This window comes from Sminthopsis crassicaudata, chromosome 1 (assembly GCF_048593235.1).
Source record: "Sminthopsis crassicaudata isolate SCR6 chromosome 1, ASM4859323v1, whole genome shotgun sequence".
In the NCBI taxonomy this organism is placed as follows: Eukaryota; Metazoa; Chordata; class Mammalia; order Dasyuromorphia; family Dasyuridae; genus Sminthopsis; species Sminthopsis crassicaudata.
Genome location: NC_133617.1, coordinates 190,774,822 through 190,793,432, shown reverse-complemented (window position 1 = coordinate 190,793,432; position 18,611 = coordinate 190,774,822). Strand labels below are relative to the sequence as shown.

At 35.9% G+C, this 18,611-nt stretch overlaps 1 protein-coding gene across 3 annotated transcripts in view; it reads left to right on the top strand.

The window, feature by feature from the left end:
* HSBP1L1 (heat shock factor binding protein 1 like 1) overlaps positions 1-18,611 on the top strand; it is a 53,742-nt gene that overhangs the window by 10,358 nt on the left and 24,773 nt on the right. For 2 of the 3 annotated variants that reach the window (XR_012483174.1, XM_074273315.1), the window contains exons 1-2: positions 16,715-17,093; positions 17,375-18,009. Coding sequence is in view for 1 of the 3 variants with exons in the window: in XM_074273315.1 (XP_074129416.1) it covers positions 17,965-18,009 (45 nt within the window). In the remaining 2 variants the exon portion in view is untranslated. Of the gene's footprint in view, positions 1-16,714; positions 17,094-17,374; positions 18,010-18,611 lie in introns of those variants that run through there. The other variant, XR_012483176.1, reaches the window with a different exon arrangement.

Below are 18,611 nucleotides of genomic sequence, written 5' to 3'. Positions count from 1 at the left end.
CTTAAAATTACCTATTTGCTTTTTCAATATCTCATTTGAGTCTCACAAGAAACCAATGAAATAGGTCCCATAGAGATGTAAAAACTAAAAGAGGTGTTTGTGGTAGCCCTTTTTGTAGTGCTACAAACGGGAAACTGAGTAACCCATCTATTGAGAATGGCTGAATAAATTGTGGGTGTATGATTGTTATGGAATATTATTGTTCTGTAAGAAACAATCAGCAGGATGATTTCAGAGAGGCCTGGAGAGACTTACATGAACTGATGCTGAGTGAAATGAGCAGAACCAGGAGATCATTGTATACTTCAACAACAATACAATATGAAGATCAATTCTGTTGGATGTGGCCCTCTTCGACAATGAAATGAACCAAATCAGTTCTAATTGATCAGTAATGAACAAAACTAGCTATATCCAGCAAAAGAACACTGGGAAATGAGTGTGACGACAACACAACAAATACACTCTTTCTGTTATTGTTTGCTTGCATTTTTGTTTTTCTTCCCAGGTTATTTTTACCTTCTTTCTAAATCCGATTTTTCCTGTATAGCAAGAAAACTGTATAAATATGTATACACATATTGTATTTAACATATACTTCAACATATTTAACATGTATGGGACTATCTGCCATATAGGGGAGGGAGTGGAGGGAAAGGGGAAAAGTTGGAACAGAAGTGTTTGCAAGGATCAGTGTTGAAAAATTACCCATGCCTATGTTTTTTTCAATAAAAAGTTATAATTTCAAAAAAAGCTAAAAGAGGGATAATAACATCCCAAGAATACACAGCTGCTTAATGGCAGAGTTGGAATTTGAACTAAGGTGTCTTGATTCTTAGTCTATTATTCTTTTCACTGTATTAGTTTAGTACTCTTTTCACTGTAGGATTTTGTCTGCAATTTGTTTAGTCATTTCAACCATGTCTGATTCTTTGTGACTTCAGAGACAAATGATCATTAATAACCAGTATTTTGAAGACATTCATACCTCTTCCTTTCTTCCAAATTTTAGATTTTAAAAAGTTAAGTCTCTGGGAAGGACATTGCTGATAATAAGACTGAATTAACTGTCTTCATCTTAGACCCCACTCAACCTTTCAAAGAATTTAATCAAGCTTGCCACATCATTCAAATACCAAATGTATGCTTGCCAAAAAAGTCATTTTATGTAGAACTCATATAGGGCAAGTGCTCACAAGGTGGTTAAAAAAAGAGATACAAGGTCACTCTCAAGGTCTCTCTTAAGAACTTTAGAATTCACAGGACCGCCCAGCATGACGTATCCTAATCAGAGAAAGTGCTCTGCTCTATGAGCAAAGCAGAATTGAATTAGCCCAAAAGAAATGCAAGAGGCACAAAATTAGAGAAGTTACCCCAAATGTTCATATTTATGTCCAACATGTAGTAGAGCAGTCCAAGCTCATATTGGTTTTGATCAACTACAGTCAAACATATTGTAACTTGACTAACAGTGATATAATTTTGGTCCTCTTCCACAATGAAGACAACAACAAACCAACCAATCAGTTGTGGATTGAGACAGATCCTTTTGCCTAGATAGCCCAAGGCTGCTGGTGGTGTGAGTATAGAGATAGACTTGATGTCACTCTCAGTCCCTCATTGAAAACCTTCTCTTGCAAAGGATAGACCACCATGTGAGACCACTACTGTAATTGTTTTTGGTCTAAAAGAGAAACCAAATGACTATCCTTTTATTAATATCCTGCTAGCACTATTATTAAAATGACTAAATTGGTCAGAAACTATATTTGTGTGTTTGTAAGGCAGTTGGAGTTAAGTAACTTGCTCAGATTCACATAGCTAGGAAGTATTAAGTGTCCATATCCAGTTCATTTTACAGATGAGGGACTGAGGCAAATAGGGTTAAATAACTTGCCCAGAATCACATAGCTAGTGTCAAAGGCCAAATTTGAACTCAGGAGGATGAGTCTTCCTGACTCCAGGCCTAGTGCTCTACCCACTGTACCACCCAGTTATCCTTTTCTGTACTACTTCATAGTAAATATCTGTTGAAATCTTGAAGAAGCTGTTATGATAGAAAACAGAAGGGATAGGATAAAGAATATTATTTGGTCTTTTGCCAGAAGGGGACATGAGATTTTGGAAACTCCAAGAAATAATATAAGTGGCGACAATTAGAAACCTGAGTAGCAAATCAGGTAAGCAGAAAGTTGGGGCTTTCTGGTGAGAGAAAAATAGAGGAGTTATAAAAAGTAGTTAGCATGTTACACTACACCAAGACAGCAATTAGGTTATATTTTTTTTTTTAATTTTTTTTATTATATATATATATATATATATATTATAATATTATCCCTTGTATTCATTTTTCCAAATTACCCCCCCTCCCTTATTCCCTCCCCCCGACGACAGGCAATACCATACATTTTACATGTGTTACAATATAGTCTAAGTACAATACATGTGTGTGAATATCATTTTCTTGTTGCACAATAAACATTAGAATCTAAAGGTACATGCAATTTAGGTTATATTTTATAAAATTTTTATAGCAGCTATTTTCTATATCTGTGTGTTTAAAACAGGGTATAATGTTGGACTTCAAACTTTGAATGTTTAAACAGCATTTAATGAGTAGCAACAAAACTTGCTTCATTTTGCTGTTTTGTAGAAGATAAAATCAGCAAGCAGGGGAAAATTAAGTTGATATAAATCATCAGGAAAGGAATAGGGAATGTTAGATCAAGGGAAACCAGCAAGACAGATTTGGAGGATGTAGGTTGCCGGTATAGTTTCATGCCAACATTCCAATTGGAACCTTTAATCTGCTTAGTTCTGTGAATACCTCCAGTAACATAATTCTTTTTACTCTAATCCATGCCAAGTGACTCCAGTCTCACTCTGCTTCCAAGATCCTTGATTATCATTATTCATATCTTACCTAGCTATCTCCTCCAATGCTCTTATTCCTATCTAGCTCAGACTACACTTCCCAAAACCCATTCTGTATCTCTCTGTAAAAGACAAAGAATTCTGTAGAATAATTTAAGGAAAAACAGGTTAAACTAAGAGTCCATCTAAACAAATGTGCACTAAACCCAACCTGAATTCAATCAACAGAACTCCCTATTTTGGCTTTAGGTGTTATTACCTATGCAAGATCCAAATGCTGAGCTCAATTTCATACAAAAAGTATTGCTGTGGCTTATACCAGAAAGACTTTATCTAGACTAAACTCAAGATGCAGGGTACTCCCCCATTGAGTTAGTCCACCCTAATCTGTTTTGATTGTGTTCCATTTACATTACTGTAGTCATTGTATATATTGATTTCTTAAGTTTATTTAACTTTTATGTATTGTTGTGATTCAGTCTTGTTTCAATTGTCTGACTTTATGAATCTATAGACCTCTGTCCATAGGATTTCCTGGCAAAGATACTGGAGTAGTTTGTCATCTCCTTCTCCAGTATTAGAAGTGAAGTGACTTGTCCAAGATCACACAGCTAGAAAGTTTCTGAGGCTGAAATTGAATTTAAGTCCTCCTGATCACAAACCCAGTACCCTATTCACTTTACCACCTTGCTGCCCGTCCATTTTATACATACATATTTTCTTTATTTCAATCTAGAGAAGTCTTTCTTTTTATCTAATTCCACCTAATATATACCTCTGTCCTTGATCTCATTCCCTTTCTACTTTTCTTTAGTATTTAGTTCATTATTCCTTGCCTTTGTTTCTCTTTAATATATTCAATCTATAACATATTGGTATCTAATGGATAGGGAGAGGGAGGAAAAAATGCCCAATAGAGAACAACTCAGAGGGAAGTACAGAAAAGCAGGACATGTTTGAAAATAATATGTCATATTTATTTCATAGTTTGAAAAAAGTAAATAGTGTGAAATGGAGATTCATGGTTTTAGGCGAATCCTTTTTTGTATTATATTATGTGAAGGGAAACTTAAAAAAAAAAAAAAAACAGTAAGCCTGACACCTGTGAATAATGTTAACTCATTAAATATGCTAGAACTTTTCTTTTTCACAGGGAATGAGTCAATGGGAATAACACAACAAGCCAATCAAGAGGTCTTCCCCTGTACACTATTTGACATAAGAGTGCTTTTTGTGAACTAAACTTTAGCTGACCTCAGAAATGCCTATAATTGTTAAAACCAGTCTTGACCAACTCAGAGAGAAAAAAGCAAACATCTATCTAAGGTGAACCAGACAGTGTGGTTCCTGGTTTATCTAAAGAGCAGCAAGCATCCTGCTTCCTGATTTGTTGTATTTACATATATATTTTTTTCCCCAGATCTCCACTTCCCACTTTACTTTCCAATTTATAATACTTATTTATTAATCCTATGTAGTCATAAATCCTAAATAACTCCAAAATGTGTAAAAACCTCACCCTTTCCAATCCCCCTCTGAGAAGCTGTGAATTTTGTCTCACTGCTCCAGCCTGCAAGCTCCTTCTCAGGCAATAAATGCATTTGAAATATCTGTAAACTGTGATTGGTCCCCACTTTGAATCTGAGTTTCTTCCATCTTAACAATTCACAGGGGATTATTATTTTAAAACCCTTTAAAGTTTAATCTTCATTATTCACATTTTATCTATTACTTTCTTAAGCCTACACAATCAACAACACAATAAATCAGGCCCCTGAATTTGTAATATTTGCTGACTTTTGAAGTATAAATGTTCATGAAATTTTAGTAACATTGTACATGCTGGTTGTAGCACCTACCCTAGAATAAGTGTTAGGGTTTCTGGCCTGTGTCACAAGATGTCTCAAAAATAAATAAATAAATTTTAAGAGGTGTCTCAAAAGAATTTGTAGTCTTACACCATCTCCAAATCAAGAGATTTTATTATGCTACTGACAGTGGGCGAATTTCAGATTTTCAGCAAAGAAAAGAGATACAAGTAGGTTTTTTTATAGGAGAAAAAATAATCTCAGGGATTGACATCATAACCTGACTTTCTGATTGGACATATTAACTATGGGTCCTGATGATTTTGTCAGTGGAAGAAATTTGACCAAGAATTCAACTAGGACCACAGCAATAAAGGCCAATTTAAGGATAACAAAAGGCCTAATTAAGAACAAAAAAGTCCACTCACAGGCAAGATAATCCTATCACTTAGTGCTCTTCCCACTTTCCTCTGGGAGTAGATTAGATGATAAAATTCCGGCAGTCTCCTATTTATGCCATTTCCTATGATCTGCCCAGCTACCCAAGAACCTGAGATCTTTACTCACCCCCATCACAAGTAAGATCCATGTTTCTTTTTATTATTATTATTATTATTATTATTATTATTATTATTATAACTTTTTATTGACAGAACATATGCATGGGTAATTTTTTTACATTATCCCTTGAACTCACTTCTTTTTATTTTTATTTTTTTATTATAGCATTTTATTTATAAGATATATGCATGAGTAATTTTTCAGCATTGACAATTGCAAAACCTTTTTATTACAATTTTTTTCCTCCTTCCACCCCCTCCCCCAGATAGCAGGTTGACCAATACATGTTATATATATTAAAGTATAAGTTAAATACAATATATGTATATATGTCCATACAGTTATTTTGCTGTACAAAAAGAATCGGACTTTGAAATAGTGTACAATTAACCTGTGAAGGAAATAAAAAATGCAGGTGGGCAAAAATAGAGGGATTGGGAATTCTATGTAGTGGTTCATAGTCATCTCCCAAAGTTCTTTTGCTGGTCCAGTTCATGGACCAGAGTCCATGCTCTATTGGAACTGATTTGGTTCATCTCATTGTTGAAGAAGGCCACGTTCATCAGAATTGATCATCATATAGTATTGTTGTTGAAGTATATAATGATCTCCTGGTCCTGCTCATTTCACTCAGCATCAGTTCATGTAAGTCTCTCCAGGCCTCTCTGCATTCCTCCTGCTGGTCATTTCTTACAGAACAATAATATTCCATAACATTCATATACCATAATTTATTCAGCCATTCTCCAATTGATGGGCATTCACTCAGTTTCCAGTTCCTGGCCACTACACTTCTGTTCCAACTTTTCCCTTCCCTCCCTCCACTCCCTCCCCTAGATGGCAGGCAGTCTTATACATGTTAAATATGTTGCAGTATAGCATAGATACAATATATGTGTACAGAACTGTACAGTTCTCTTGTTCCACAAGAAGAATTGGATTCAGAAGGTAAAAATAACCTGGGAAGAAAAACAAAAATGAAAACAGTTTACACTCATTTCCCAGTGTTCCTCCTCTGGGTGTAGCTGATTCTGTCCATCATTGATCAACTGGAACTGAATTAGATCTTCTCTTTGTCGAAGATATCCACATCCATTCTGCTCATTTCACTCAGCATCAGTTCATGTAAGTCTCTCTAAGCCTCTCTGTATTCATCCTGCTAGTCAATTATTTTTTTTTTAATTTTAATTTTATTTTATAATTATAACATTTTTTTGACAGTACATATGCATGGGTAATTTTTTACAACATTATCCCTTGCACTTACTTCTATTCAGATTTTTTCCCTTCCTCCCCCAACCCCCTCCCCTAGATGGCAAGCAGTCTTATATATGTTAAATATATTACAGTATATTCTAGATACAATATATGTGTGTAGAACCGAATTTTTTGTTGTACAGGAAGAATTGGATCAATTGGAATTGGATTAGCTCTTCTCTATGTTGAAGAAATCCACTTCCATCAGCATACATCCTCGTACAGTATCATTGTTGAAGTGTATAATGATCTTCTGGTTCTGCTCGTTTCACTCAGCATCAGTTGATGTAAGTCTCTCCAAGCCTCTCTGTATTTCTCCTGTTGGTCATTTCTTACAGAACAATAATATTCCATAACATTCATATACCATAGTTTACCCAACCATTCTCCAATTGATGGACATCCATTCATCTTCCAGCTTCTAGCCACTATGAAAAGGGCTGCCACAAACATTTTGGCACATACATGTCCCTTTCCCTTCTTTAGTAGTTCCTTGGGGTATAAGCCCAGTAGTAGTATGGCTGGGTCAAAGGGTATGCACATTTTGATAACTTTTTGGGCATAATTCCAGATTGCTCTCCAGAATGGTTGGATTCTTTCACAACTCCACCAACAATGCATCAGTGTCCCAGTTTTCCCACAGCCCCTCCAACATTCATCGTTATTTGTTCCTGTCATCTTAGCCAATCTGACAGGTGTGTAACGATACCTCAAAGTTGTCTTAATTTGCATTTCTCTGATCAATAGTGATTTGGAACACTCTTTCATATGAGTGGAAATAGTTTTAATTTCATCATCTGAAAATTGTCTGTTCATATCCTTTGACCATTTATCAATTGGAGAATGGCTTGATTTCTTATAAATTAAAGTCAATTCTCTGTATATTTTGGAGATGAGGCCTTTATCAGAACCTTTAACAGTAAAAATGTTTTTCCAATTTGTTACTTCCCTTCTAATCTTGTTTGCATTAGTTTTGTTTGTGCAGAAACTTTTTAATTTGGTGTAATCAAAATGTTCTATTTTGTGATCAATAATGGTCTCTAGTTCTCCCTTGGACACAAACTCCTTCCTCCTCCACAAGTCTGAGAGGTAAACCATCCCATGTTCCTCCAATTTATTTATGATTTCGTTCTTTATGCCTAAATCTTGGACCCATTTTGATCTTAGTATGTGGTGTTAAATGTGGGTCCATGCCTAGTTTCTGCCATACTAATTTCCAGTTTTCCCAGCAGTTTTTGTCAAATAATGAATTCTTATCCCAAAATTTGGGATCTTTGGGTTTGTCAAAGATTAGATTGCTATTTTTATTCACTATCTTGCCCCGTGAACCTATCCTATGCCACTGATCAACTAGTCTATTTCTTAGCCAATACCAAATGGTTTTGGTAACTGTTGCTTTATAATATAGCTTTAAATCAGGTACACTTAGACCACCTTCCTCTGACTTTTTTTTCATTAGTTCCCTTGCAATTCTCGACCTTTTATTCTTCCATATGAATTTTGTTGTTATTTTTTCTAGGTCATTAAAATAGTTTCTTGGGAGTCTGATTGGTATAGCACTAAATAAATAGATTAGTTTGGGGAGTATTGTCATCTTTATTATATTCAGTCGGCCTATCCAAGAACACTGAATGTCTTTCCAATTATTTAAATCTGACTTTATTTTTGTGGCAAGTGTTTTGTACTGCTAGTCAATTATTGCAGAACAATAATATTCCACAACATTCATACATCACAATTTACCTAACCATTTTCCAACTGATGGGCATCCATTCATTTTCCAGTTTTTAGCCTCTACAAAAAGGGCTGTCACAAACATTTTGGCACATACAGTTTCCTTTCCCATCTTTAGCATTTCTTTGGGATATAAGTCCAGTAGTAGCACTGCTGGATCAAAGGGTATGCACAGTTTGATAACTTTTTGGGCATAGTTCCAAATTGTTCTCCAGAATAGTTGGATTCTTTCACAACTCCACCAACAATGCATTAGTGTCCCAGTTTTCCCGAATCCCCTCCAACATTCATCATTATTTTTTCCTGTCATTTTAGCCAATCTGCCAGGAGTGGTATCTCAGAGTTGTCTTAATTTGTATTTCTCTGATCAATAGTGATTTGGAACACTTTCAAATAAGTAGAAATAGTTTCAATTTCATCATCTGAAAATTGCCTGTTCCTATCCTTTGACCATTTAAGATCCATGTTTCTGACTGCTTTCTTGATGTATTTATATGGAGATCTAATTAACACTTTAAACTTAATGTAGTCCTAAATAAACTTATCATCTTCCCTAAGAAGTCAGCTTCTCGTACTAATTTACCTTATTTTTACCACTCAAGGTAATTTTCTCTTTCCTCTTTCTCATTTCTTCTGTATAATGGATTGCCAAATAGACAAACAAGTCAATAAGTATTTATTAAATACCTATTGTTAGTCAGTGCACTAAAATATTGGGGATCCAAAGAAAGACAGTCCCAGTTTTAAGGAACTCAATCAGACAACTCTACAGACAACTATTCTGAATATACAGAATAAGTTAGAGATAATCAATAGAGGGAAGACACTAGCATCAGAACAGACTTCCTGTAGAAGGTGAGATTTTAGCTGGGACATGAAGAAAAAGCAAGACAACCAAGAGGCAGAAAAGAGAAGAGAGAATTTTAGGCATAATTATGCAATGAAGGCTGGTGTCACTGTTTTGCAGAGTAGTTGGGTTGTTTATTCTATGTCTATACTGTCTTTGATGTCCAAATCACTAATTCAGATCCTTATTACATTTTACCTAAACCATGTAGTTAAGGAAGGAAATTCATGTAAGTCTCATGAAATAAAAATTTCCTTCAAATTCAAAGTCAATGACAGTATATGTATATGTGCACATAAATGATGTGATCTGTAATGTGGGATTTGGCACCAAAAGTTGGGATTCAGTCATGTGAAGAATTTACAATGGCTACTCTCTTTGGCAAAAGATAAATTTATTTAGGGAAATAGGTTACAGACAAAATGAAGGGATACAATAGACACCAGAAATGGTAAATATGAAGTAGATATGAAGTAGAGTGAGAGAGCATATGAAAGACAAGTTCCTCAGTGAAACTCATAATTACCCAATAGAAAGGGAACACCCCATGAGGTTGAGGCATGCCCTTAACTGGCAGGTTAAATTCTAAAAGGTATTTAGTACCCTAAAAGAGTTAATTAACTGTAATAAGTGGGTTTGGGAAGCATAGTGGAATTAGGGGAGATACCATGTGGCATAGGGGAAGGGAGACAGAATGCTGTGGGAGGCTGACACAAAGGAAGGTAGCAGCCCTGGGATGGCCCATAAGTAGATTTTATAGGTAAAATTTAACCTCAGGGACATGGCTGAGATTCCTACAGAGGGTGGGTCTCAAGAGTTTGACATAAATTGGATTTAACTGGATCATCTCTCCAAAGTGTGAGACCCTGGAGCTAAACTGATCTCGTTTAAAACACCATTAAGGAACTCATCATATTGTGAGTTTGTGTGTGTGTATGTGTTTGTATATCATACATACATATATATATATGTATATTTATGGGTATATACCTATGTGTGTATGTACATAGATATACACACAGAGACACACATAACCCCTCTTACATATACCAGCTATGTAATCCTAGGCAGTAAGTTCTCTTAATTCCTTAGTGCTCTAATCTTAAAAATTGTCTAAGAATATACAATGTTCAGAAGGTGCCAGAATATATTGATAATGGAAAATTCCCTTATTTGGGATTTCTCTATATTAATGAAATCACAGGTCCAATCTCTATCCCTAAATATATTTATAAAGAGGTTTATATTTCCATATACACACATATATATTTTAACAGAGTAATTTATAAAGATGTGGGTTCAAAGTTTTGTCTGTGATACCCACTAGTCACCTAATCTATTAATACTTCAGATTACCCTGACTTTCAGAGCCAGTTCTTTTAGTGGAGGGTATGCCCCACACCAATAAAATTACCAAATAAAATTATTTTCAGATATAAAGTCCATGAAATAGAAAGACAATAAAGGTTTCTTTAATAAATCTTCAATAAACAAGTTCAAATTGCCCATTACATAGACATTTTGATTCTTTCACATAGCTTCTGAAATTGAATATTTTATCAACAAAATTGATGTTAAAAGACTCTCACCTCCCTGATATGGGGTCTATCTCCATTCTGTCTTATCCTTATCCCTTCTTTTTATAGGCTTATATTGAGGTTAGGGCTGCTAGGATATCATGGAGATAAAAAGGCTTGTCTCATGCTCCTAAAATTGAAGGGAAATAAAATTTAAAAAGGAATATATATATAATGAGAAGGTAGACTAGAAATTATTGTGTGATTTGGGGTAAGTCATTTCACTTCCTCTAAACTTAGTTTATCATTTTGATGGGGGTGAACCTGAAACTGTGTCCCCTTTAATGTATAAAGGAAGGGAGATTTGGGGTCTCAAGCTCTCCCCTAGGAAAAACATACCTCTCCCAGACAGCACCCTCTTAAATGGTCTCATTCAGTTGGAGATGTTCCTATTGAGTGTCTTGAAACTCCAAGATAAGTATTCTCTTTTTAACTGGAAATCTAGACCTGGAGGCATTGACAATATTGAGGGATTCCCATTCAATTCTGAATGGAAGCCCAAGCCTCAGATCACTAATAAAAGACAATTCTGAACTCCAAATCTTGCAGAAGTCCAAAATAGGAATTTGCTTCGCCAATGAAGCTCTCTTCTTGGCAAAGCTGCCTGCCAGGACTCTTGCCCTCTGTGAAGATATCCTCTTCTCAGTGTTAGCCTTTCCCATTCTCCTTGACAGGATCTTGCCACTAAGAAGTCAGTCTTCCTAGCAAAGCTGGCTTCTCAGTGCCAATAAAAATCCCTTTTGCCATTTAGATTTCAGGTTTGCAAATTCTTTCACATTGGACCTTTGCTGACCAGAAGGGATTCTCCACCTCAATTCTCACACCACTAGCACTGAATCAATTTGAAGAATTTGGATAAATCATCTTAAGATCCCTACCAATATGAACATTCTATGTTCTATAACCTGACTCTTGGATGGAGTGCTAGTTTTATTCTTCAACACCTTTCTTTCAGCATTTTTTTTCTCCAGCAGGGGGCAGAGGTAGGAAATAAAAAGATGCTTTTAGTCATGAATCAGCCCAGAAAGGTTGCATAGTATTAAGAATGAATTTTGAGAAAATTCTAAAGGTGAGAGAAGTGACTTGGCATTTTCTACAATGCTGTTAAAAAAAAAAATCAATTCAAAATTTGAATTTTCAGTTCTGAATTCTTTCCCTCCCATCTACTCCTTTGAGAAGGCAAAAAACAAACAAACAAAAAAAATTATATATATATAGTCAAGTAAAACAATGCCCATAGGAGTCATGCTTCCCCCCAAAAAAACCAAACCAAAACAAAAGAAACCATCTTCACTTTGCACTCTGAGTCTATAATTTCTCTAACTCAAGGTGGATAGCACTTTTCATCATGAATCTTTTACAATTGTGGTTGGTAATTGTGTTGATTAGTTACTAAGTCTTTCAAAGTTGTTCATCTTTACAACATTGTTGTTATATAAATGGTTTTATTGATTCTGCTCACATTACTTTTCATTGGTTCATACCAGTGTTTCAAGGCTTTTCTGAAACTAACTCATCATTTCTTGAAGCATAATAGTTTTTCTTCAGGTTTAAATATCACAAATTGTTTTTTATCTTTATTTTGAATTCCAAATTTTTTCCTCTCCTTCCCATTCTCTACCCAAAGACAAGAAAAAAAAACTCATTATAATAAACAAATATATATATATATATATATATAAACAAAACTCAAAACAAATCACCACCTTAGCTTCATAGAAGAAGGGAAATAAGGAGAGAGAGAGAGGGTTGGAAGGATAGAGAGGGAAGGAGGGAGAGAAATAGAGAAGGAAGGGAGAAAGGAAGGAATGACTATTGTTTAGAGGTAGGTAGCATGTTTCATCATGAACCCTTTGGAATTATACATATAAATCATAATTTGTTCAGTCATTCCTCAATTCATGGGCACCCTTGAGTTTCCAATTCTTTGTTATCACAGAAAGAGCTGCTACAAATATTTCATACATATGTGTAATATTCTCTCTAAAATATAATATTCTCTGTTGAGGTTTTCTTGGGGTCTCTGGAAGTAGCCCTCATTTCAGTTCAGTAATCACAAGACTACAGCCAGGAGTTAAAGTCCAAATCCTTTATTGTCTCTTTCTAAGTCTTGTCTCCTTTCCTGGGGCCTGGTTAGCTTTTTTAGAAGTCTTTATCTCTCTCCTTGGTTCTGAGACCTTACGCTCCTGCCTGCCTTCTCTGGCTTCTGAATCTTCCCAACTGATCCTGGCTGAGGCTCCTAGCTTATATGCCCCACACTGAGTATAAACCAATCATTATATCACTAGGAAACCATTATTTGTTGTAGGATTAAATCAATGCTAAAGTAGATTTAACCATTTTCTCCTCAATTCCACTCAGTACCTTGTTTCAAGTTCTGGCCCCTAACATCTCCTTGTAGGATTAAATCAATTATACTGAACCATGCTAAATTAGATAACTATTGTCTCTCTCAATTCCACTGACATAGTACCTTGTAAAAACCCGTTGTTTCAAGTTCAGAATTCTGGCCCATAATATCTCCTGCTTTCTTTTGTTTTAGAACACATATGGTCATGACCTCCCTGATTTCTCAAGAGGTGAGAACCCCAAAAAAAGAGGTGATCACACCTTCTCTGACTGCTCAGAAAAGGGGTGAAAACACCATAAAAGGAGGTGATCTTGCCCTCCCTGACATATCAGGAAGGGAGATGAAAACACCAAAGGAAATGAGAAATCAAATCAGATTAGTGGGTTTCTGAAGGGTCTCACTTTTAAATCCATCAACAAGGGAGGTATTACACATAATTACATAAATTACATAAGCACATAGTGTAGTGATGTAACACCTAGTAGTGATGTAAAAAATAACATGAATCAACATGAAGAATTATACATGTCCATAAGTCGTAGAAATAGTTCAAAAGGTGCTAGGAATCCAATAATTCCTGCTGTTTTGAAGTCCTGCAATAGTCTCATCTTGTGTTAGGGAATCCAATGATTCCTGCAGATTTTAAAGTTCTTTAACAGTCTCATTATCAGCCATACTCTTTCAGTAGCAGATTTTTTTTTTTTTTGGTCTTCTTTGTTTTGAGGTTTTTCTCTTTTTTCTTTCTCCAATGGACAAAGCGAATACGGCTCATTGGCACCCATCTGATTCCTTTTCCATCTGTAGAAATACACGCAAATCCTTTTTCCCAAGTAGTTAACCTATCTAATCCCTTCCATTTATCACTTTCTAGATTTCTCCTTATCACCTGGCAATTACATTGAAGTTGCTCACACTGGACACTGAGTCCCTTCAGTTGGGATAAAAAAGCCTATATTCTCTCCAGTTCTAATCCCTTTCTGCCATCTGATTGCCTTTTGGTTGATTGATCATGTCTTAATATTGAATTTCTAAAGACTCTCTGGGTGTTGCCTTGGCAGCCATCATGCCCTACCTTGGGCCCTGAATCTAGGCCCTGACTCTCATTTCCCTGGGTCAATCTACATTCTGAGGCTCAGTGGAGACCTCAGTTGCATTTTGGACATAGGGGTTTTGGGTTTTGTTCTCTCACCCTGTCCTCTCACTCTATGTCTTTGCCTACATTGAGTTCTCAAATGTCCAATTTTTCTATACTGAAAACATCAATGAGTCTCTCTAGAAGTCCTTTGCCAAGAGGGACCCTGTCTTCCCATGTTCATCATAGTCTGGGTATAATAAGCATTTGTGCCCACTGTGGCACAGCATCTTATAATCTCCTCTAAAGGAGATTTGCGTAGCCCCCATATAATTCTTCTGCAAACCTCATTAGCATTTTCCTCAACCAGTTGTCTTATAATTCCTGTAGCTGCATTTTCTCCAATGGCTCTTGTGACAGCTGTTTGTAAATGTCCCACAAAATCCGCAAAGGGTTCATTGGGACCTTGCTCTATTTTTGTGAAGGCTTCCCCTCAGTCTTTCCCTGGGAGGGTGCCCCAAACTTTTACAGCAACAGTAGCAATTTGTTCATATGCTCCTATGGGGCAATTAATCTGTGCTGAATTCTCTGCATACTGACCTTCACCTGCTACTGGTCAAAGATGATTTTTGTACATTAACTCCAATTTGCTTGTTGCATTGGGCTTGAATCCTACATGATTCATGATACTCCAAAAGCCACAATAAGTTTTGTCCAGGTTCTAAACATGTCCTTGCTATGGATTTCCAGTCACTCAGGGTTAGGATTTCATAAGGAAAATTCTCTAGTAACATCTTAACAAAAAATGATGTAGCCTCATAAAGAGTGCAACCCTTTTTCTAGTTCTTAATTTTTTCCAGATCAAAAGGAGCATATCTTCTCCTTTGTTAACCTTCTCTTCTTTATCTGATCTCTTTGAAATGTAATGCAGTGATATTCATAGAAACATCCAAACTTTTTAAAATAATATTTTATTTTTCTTCAATTATATGTAAAAATAATTTTTAATATTTTTTTTAAAGTTTTGAATTCTAAACTCTATTTCTACCTTCCTCCTATCACCCTGTCCTGAGATGGTAAACACTCTAATATAGATTATAAATGTGCAATCATATAAAAAAAATTACCATATCATTTATATTATGAAAGAAAACAAACCAAAAAAGAAAAAAGAAAGAATGAGTGAAAGTGAATATAGTATGCGTTGGGTTCTGTTAAAATACAATTGGTTCTTTCTCTAGAAGAAGAAAGCAGTTTTCACCATAAATCCTAAGGATCATTGGATTGTCGAGAATAGCTAAATTATTCACAGTTGTCTATCATATAGTATTGCTATTATTGTATACAATGTTAAATCTTTCCAGATTATTCTGAAATCATTCTGCTCATTATTTCTTATAACACAATAGAATTCCATCATAATAATATACAACTTATTCAGTCATTCCCAAATTGATAGGCATCTCCATAATTTGTAATTCTTTGCCATCACAAAAAGAACTGCTATAAATAGTTTTATACAAATAATACCCCCCCATTAGATCTGAGATACAGATCTAATAGTGGTATTTCTGGGTCAGAGTATATACAATCTATACAAGCTATTTGTGTATAGTTCCAAATTGCATTCTGGAATGGTTAGATCAGTTTACAAGTCCACCAACATGCATTAGTGACCCAGTTTTCCTTTTTTGTCATATTATCCAATCTGATGCATGTGAGGTGGTACCTTAGAGCTATCTCAATTTATATTTCCCTAATCAGTGGTGATATGGAACATTTTTTAATATGATTATATATAGCTTTCATTTTTTTTTTCATCTGAAAACTGTACATGTCCTTGGATCATTAATCAATTGGAGAATGACTTATATTCTGATAAATTTGACTCTGTCTTCTGTACATGGAGAAATGAGCTTTTATCAGGAATATTGTTATAATTTCTCCTCCCCCCATTTTCTATTTGCCTTTTAATTTGGGTTGTACTGGTTTTGTTTGTGCAAATTTTAAAATATGAATTATCCATTTTACATTTCATAATGTTATCTACTTATAAATTCTTCTCTTTTTTGAAATATCCAAACTTACTTACTAAGGAAAACAAGAAGTGAGAAAGACAATCAATTTTCTCAGTATTGTAATTCACAGTCCAACTGTTGAAACATAGTAGGGCTTTAACCAATTATTGCTGACTGATCAAAACTGATGCTATTACAGTGTGTTTATGCATCATGAAGAAATAGAACTTGGGTGATTTGTTTTCAGGATATACAATGAAAATTGGATTGTTCAAGAGTACACTCGTAAAATGCCATAAGAATTACTTAACCATGCACTGCTTCTTTAATTAAGGGAATGAAATATTCATGAGCAATTCAAATTGTTCCTTTCTCAATGCATTTAAGTAGCACTGAGAATAATCTGCCAGTTTGTAACACACAAGAAAAATGAAATGAATTCAACAAGTTTTGTCTATGTTACCTCAAATAAAATCCAAATTAGATATATGTAGGCATTCAAAAAACAAAGCAAAACACTGCATTTGGAGCTTGGTTTAATTACAATTATGTGTAAAGAAGGGCATAGGGATTGGATAATAGGCTTAATTGCTTCTGTAGTTGGACTATTACAATATTGACTACAAGGCTGCATACTTCTAATTTTGTGTGGGGAATTGGGTAAAACAACCAAATATTAAGAGACTCCTGCATCAAGAAATGTTCTGTGGGTCATGAAAAAGTGGGAGATTAGAAAGGACCCTGTTCTGAATAAAAAATAAAATCACACTCTTGGAGGCTATTAGCCCCTTCCAGGTAACATCTTTAATCATTTGTGATGTAAGAATAGAAACCACAGCTCATTACTTTCGCAGTCCACCAGGTAGTTAAAGTAGCTTTCAGTGTTGGGCTGCAAAACCTGATGGGTTCCTGGTTGTAATCGAAGGCAGGACCTAGCATTCAGCTTTAGAAGAAAACAACAACCCCACCCAACACGGTAAATGAAAATGTACAAGGTAACAGCCAATTATACCCTTATATCTCTACATACAGGACTAGTCATTTCCTCTAGAGATTATCTCCTTCCTGATTTAGCCAGCCAAATCACATGAACCAGCCACTTGGTTTGGGGTGTGTTCATTAAAAACATTTTGTTGTATTTAAAGCGCTTTAACCTCGCTTGGAAATTAAATGTTCTTCACTTTACTATTTTTTTTTCAAGGTCATTTGAGGTAGAAAAATGTAGAAAATTGGTTTTTGAGTTTAAATTCTTATTATTATTTTTTTTTTACTGCAGGTAAAAATATCATGAGTACATACACATGTATATTAGCATTTTACTTTGTAAATCAGAAGCTTTCAAGTGTGGTGTATCTCCATCCCTGGTATTACTCACACGTTCAGTCTCTTCACGCCTTGACACCTACTGTAGTAAGTAGGATCTTGAGGAAATCAGGAGTTCGGGTGGGACTTTTTTCCCAGCGAGAATCTTTTTTAAACTCAATCTTGGCACAGAAAGAGAAGCTTGCTCTTAGCACTCCACTGGCTCATTAACATTCACGTTGGATTATTTCGTCCTGGGAGTTTATAAATGAAGTGAGTAGGGATTACCTCAACTCCGTCACAGCCCCAGGAAGAGGACGGAGGGCAAGAAGAGCTAGAAGGCTGTTAGACTCGGTTAGTGTGGGCGGACGCTATGTCATACGGCGGGAGAAGCCTTCCACCAGCTGGAGAGTGGGAGGCTGCTGCTCCGGACGCCGCCCGTGTTAGCTCCGGCGGAGCTGGAGCTCCCACGGTTTCCTGGTAGATGTCTTCTGCTTAATACACTTGGGCTGCCGGGTACCCCCGGGGTTGCCGCTGTAAGGGCTACGCAGGGAGAGGCTACGGATGGCAGACACCGACACCTCAACCGAGTTGGCTCTCTCCGAATTTGTAAGTTTCGAATTTCTTTCATAACTCCTCGTTCGCCCCCCGTCTTTCTCCCTCCCTCTCTCTTCTTGGGAATTCAGCTTCCCGGGATTTAGGATAGCAAAGTCACACTCACTAGCCCGAACAAAGCCAAAGGGTTGTTTGTGCACCCAGGACCAAGGAATTCGACTTTTTCGAAAATCCTATCCAGATTTGCGGGCTACTGCGTAGCTGGTTTTCTTCGGTTTACTACAATAATCTACATAGATATACATGCAGAAAAATGATGAGAGCCTGCTTCTTGTAAAATTTTGCATCTTTCAGCGAGAAATCTCAGGACGCAGGAGGCTCTCTCACTGAGAAAAAGTCCTTTTTTTTTTTTTTTTTTTTTTTTTTTTTAAACCTTGACAGGAAAAGTAGAGCAATGCCTTTCCTTATCCCATCCCTCCTCCTAATTCAGGAGAATGAAATTTGGAAGCATGGAGCTAAAGGGCCGGGGAGGAAAGATAGAACCTGAAGTTCTTTAAAAAAAATCATTATCTTAGAACTTTTGAGCCCAAAGGAACGGAATGATCATTTGACTCAACTCTTTGCAATTACATTTAAGGACTGAAGCCTAGAGAACT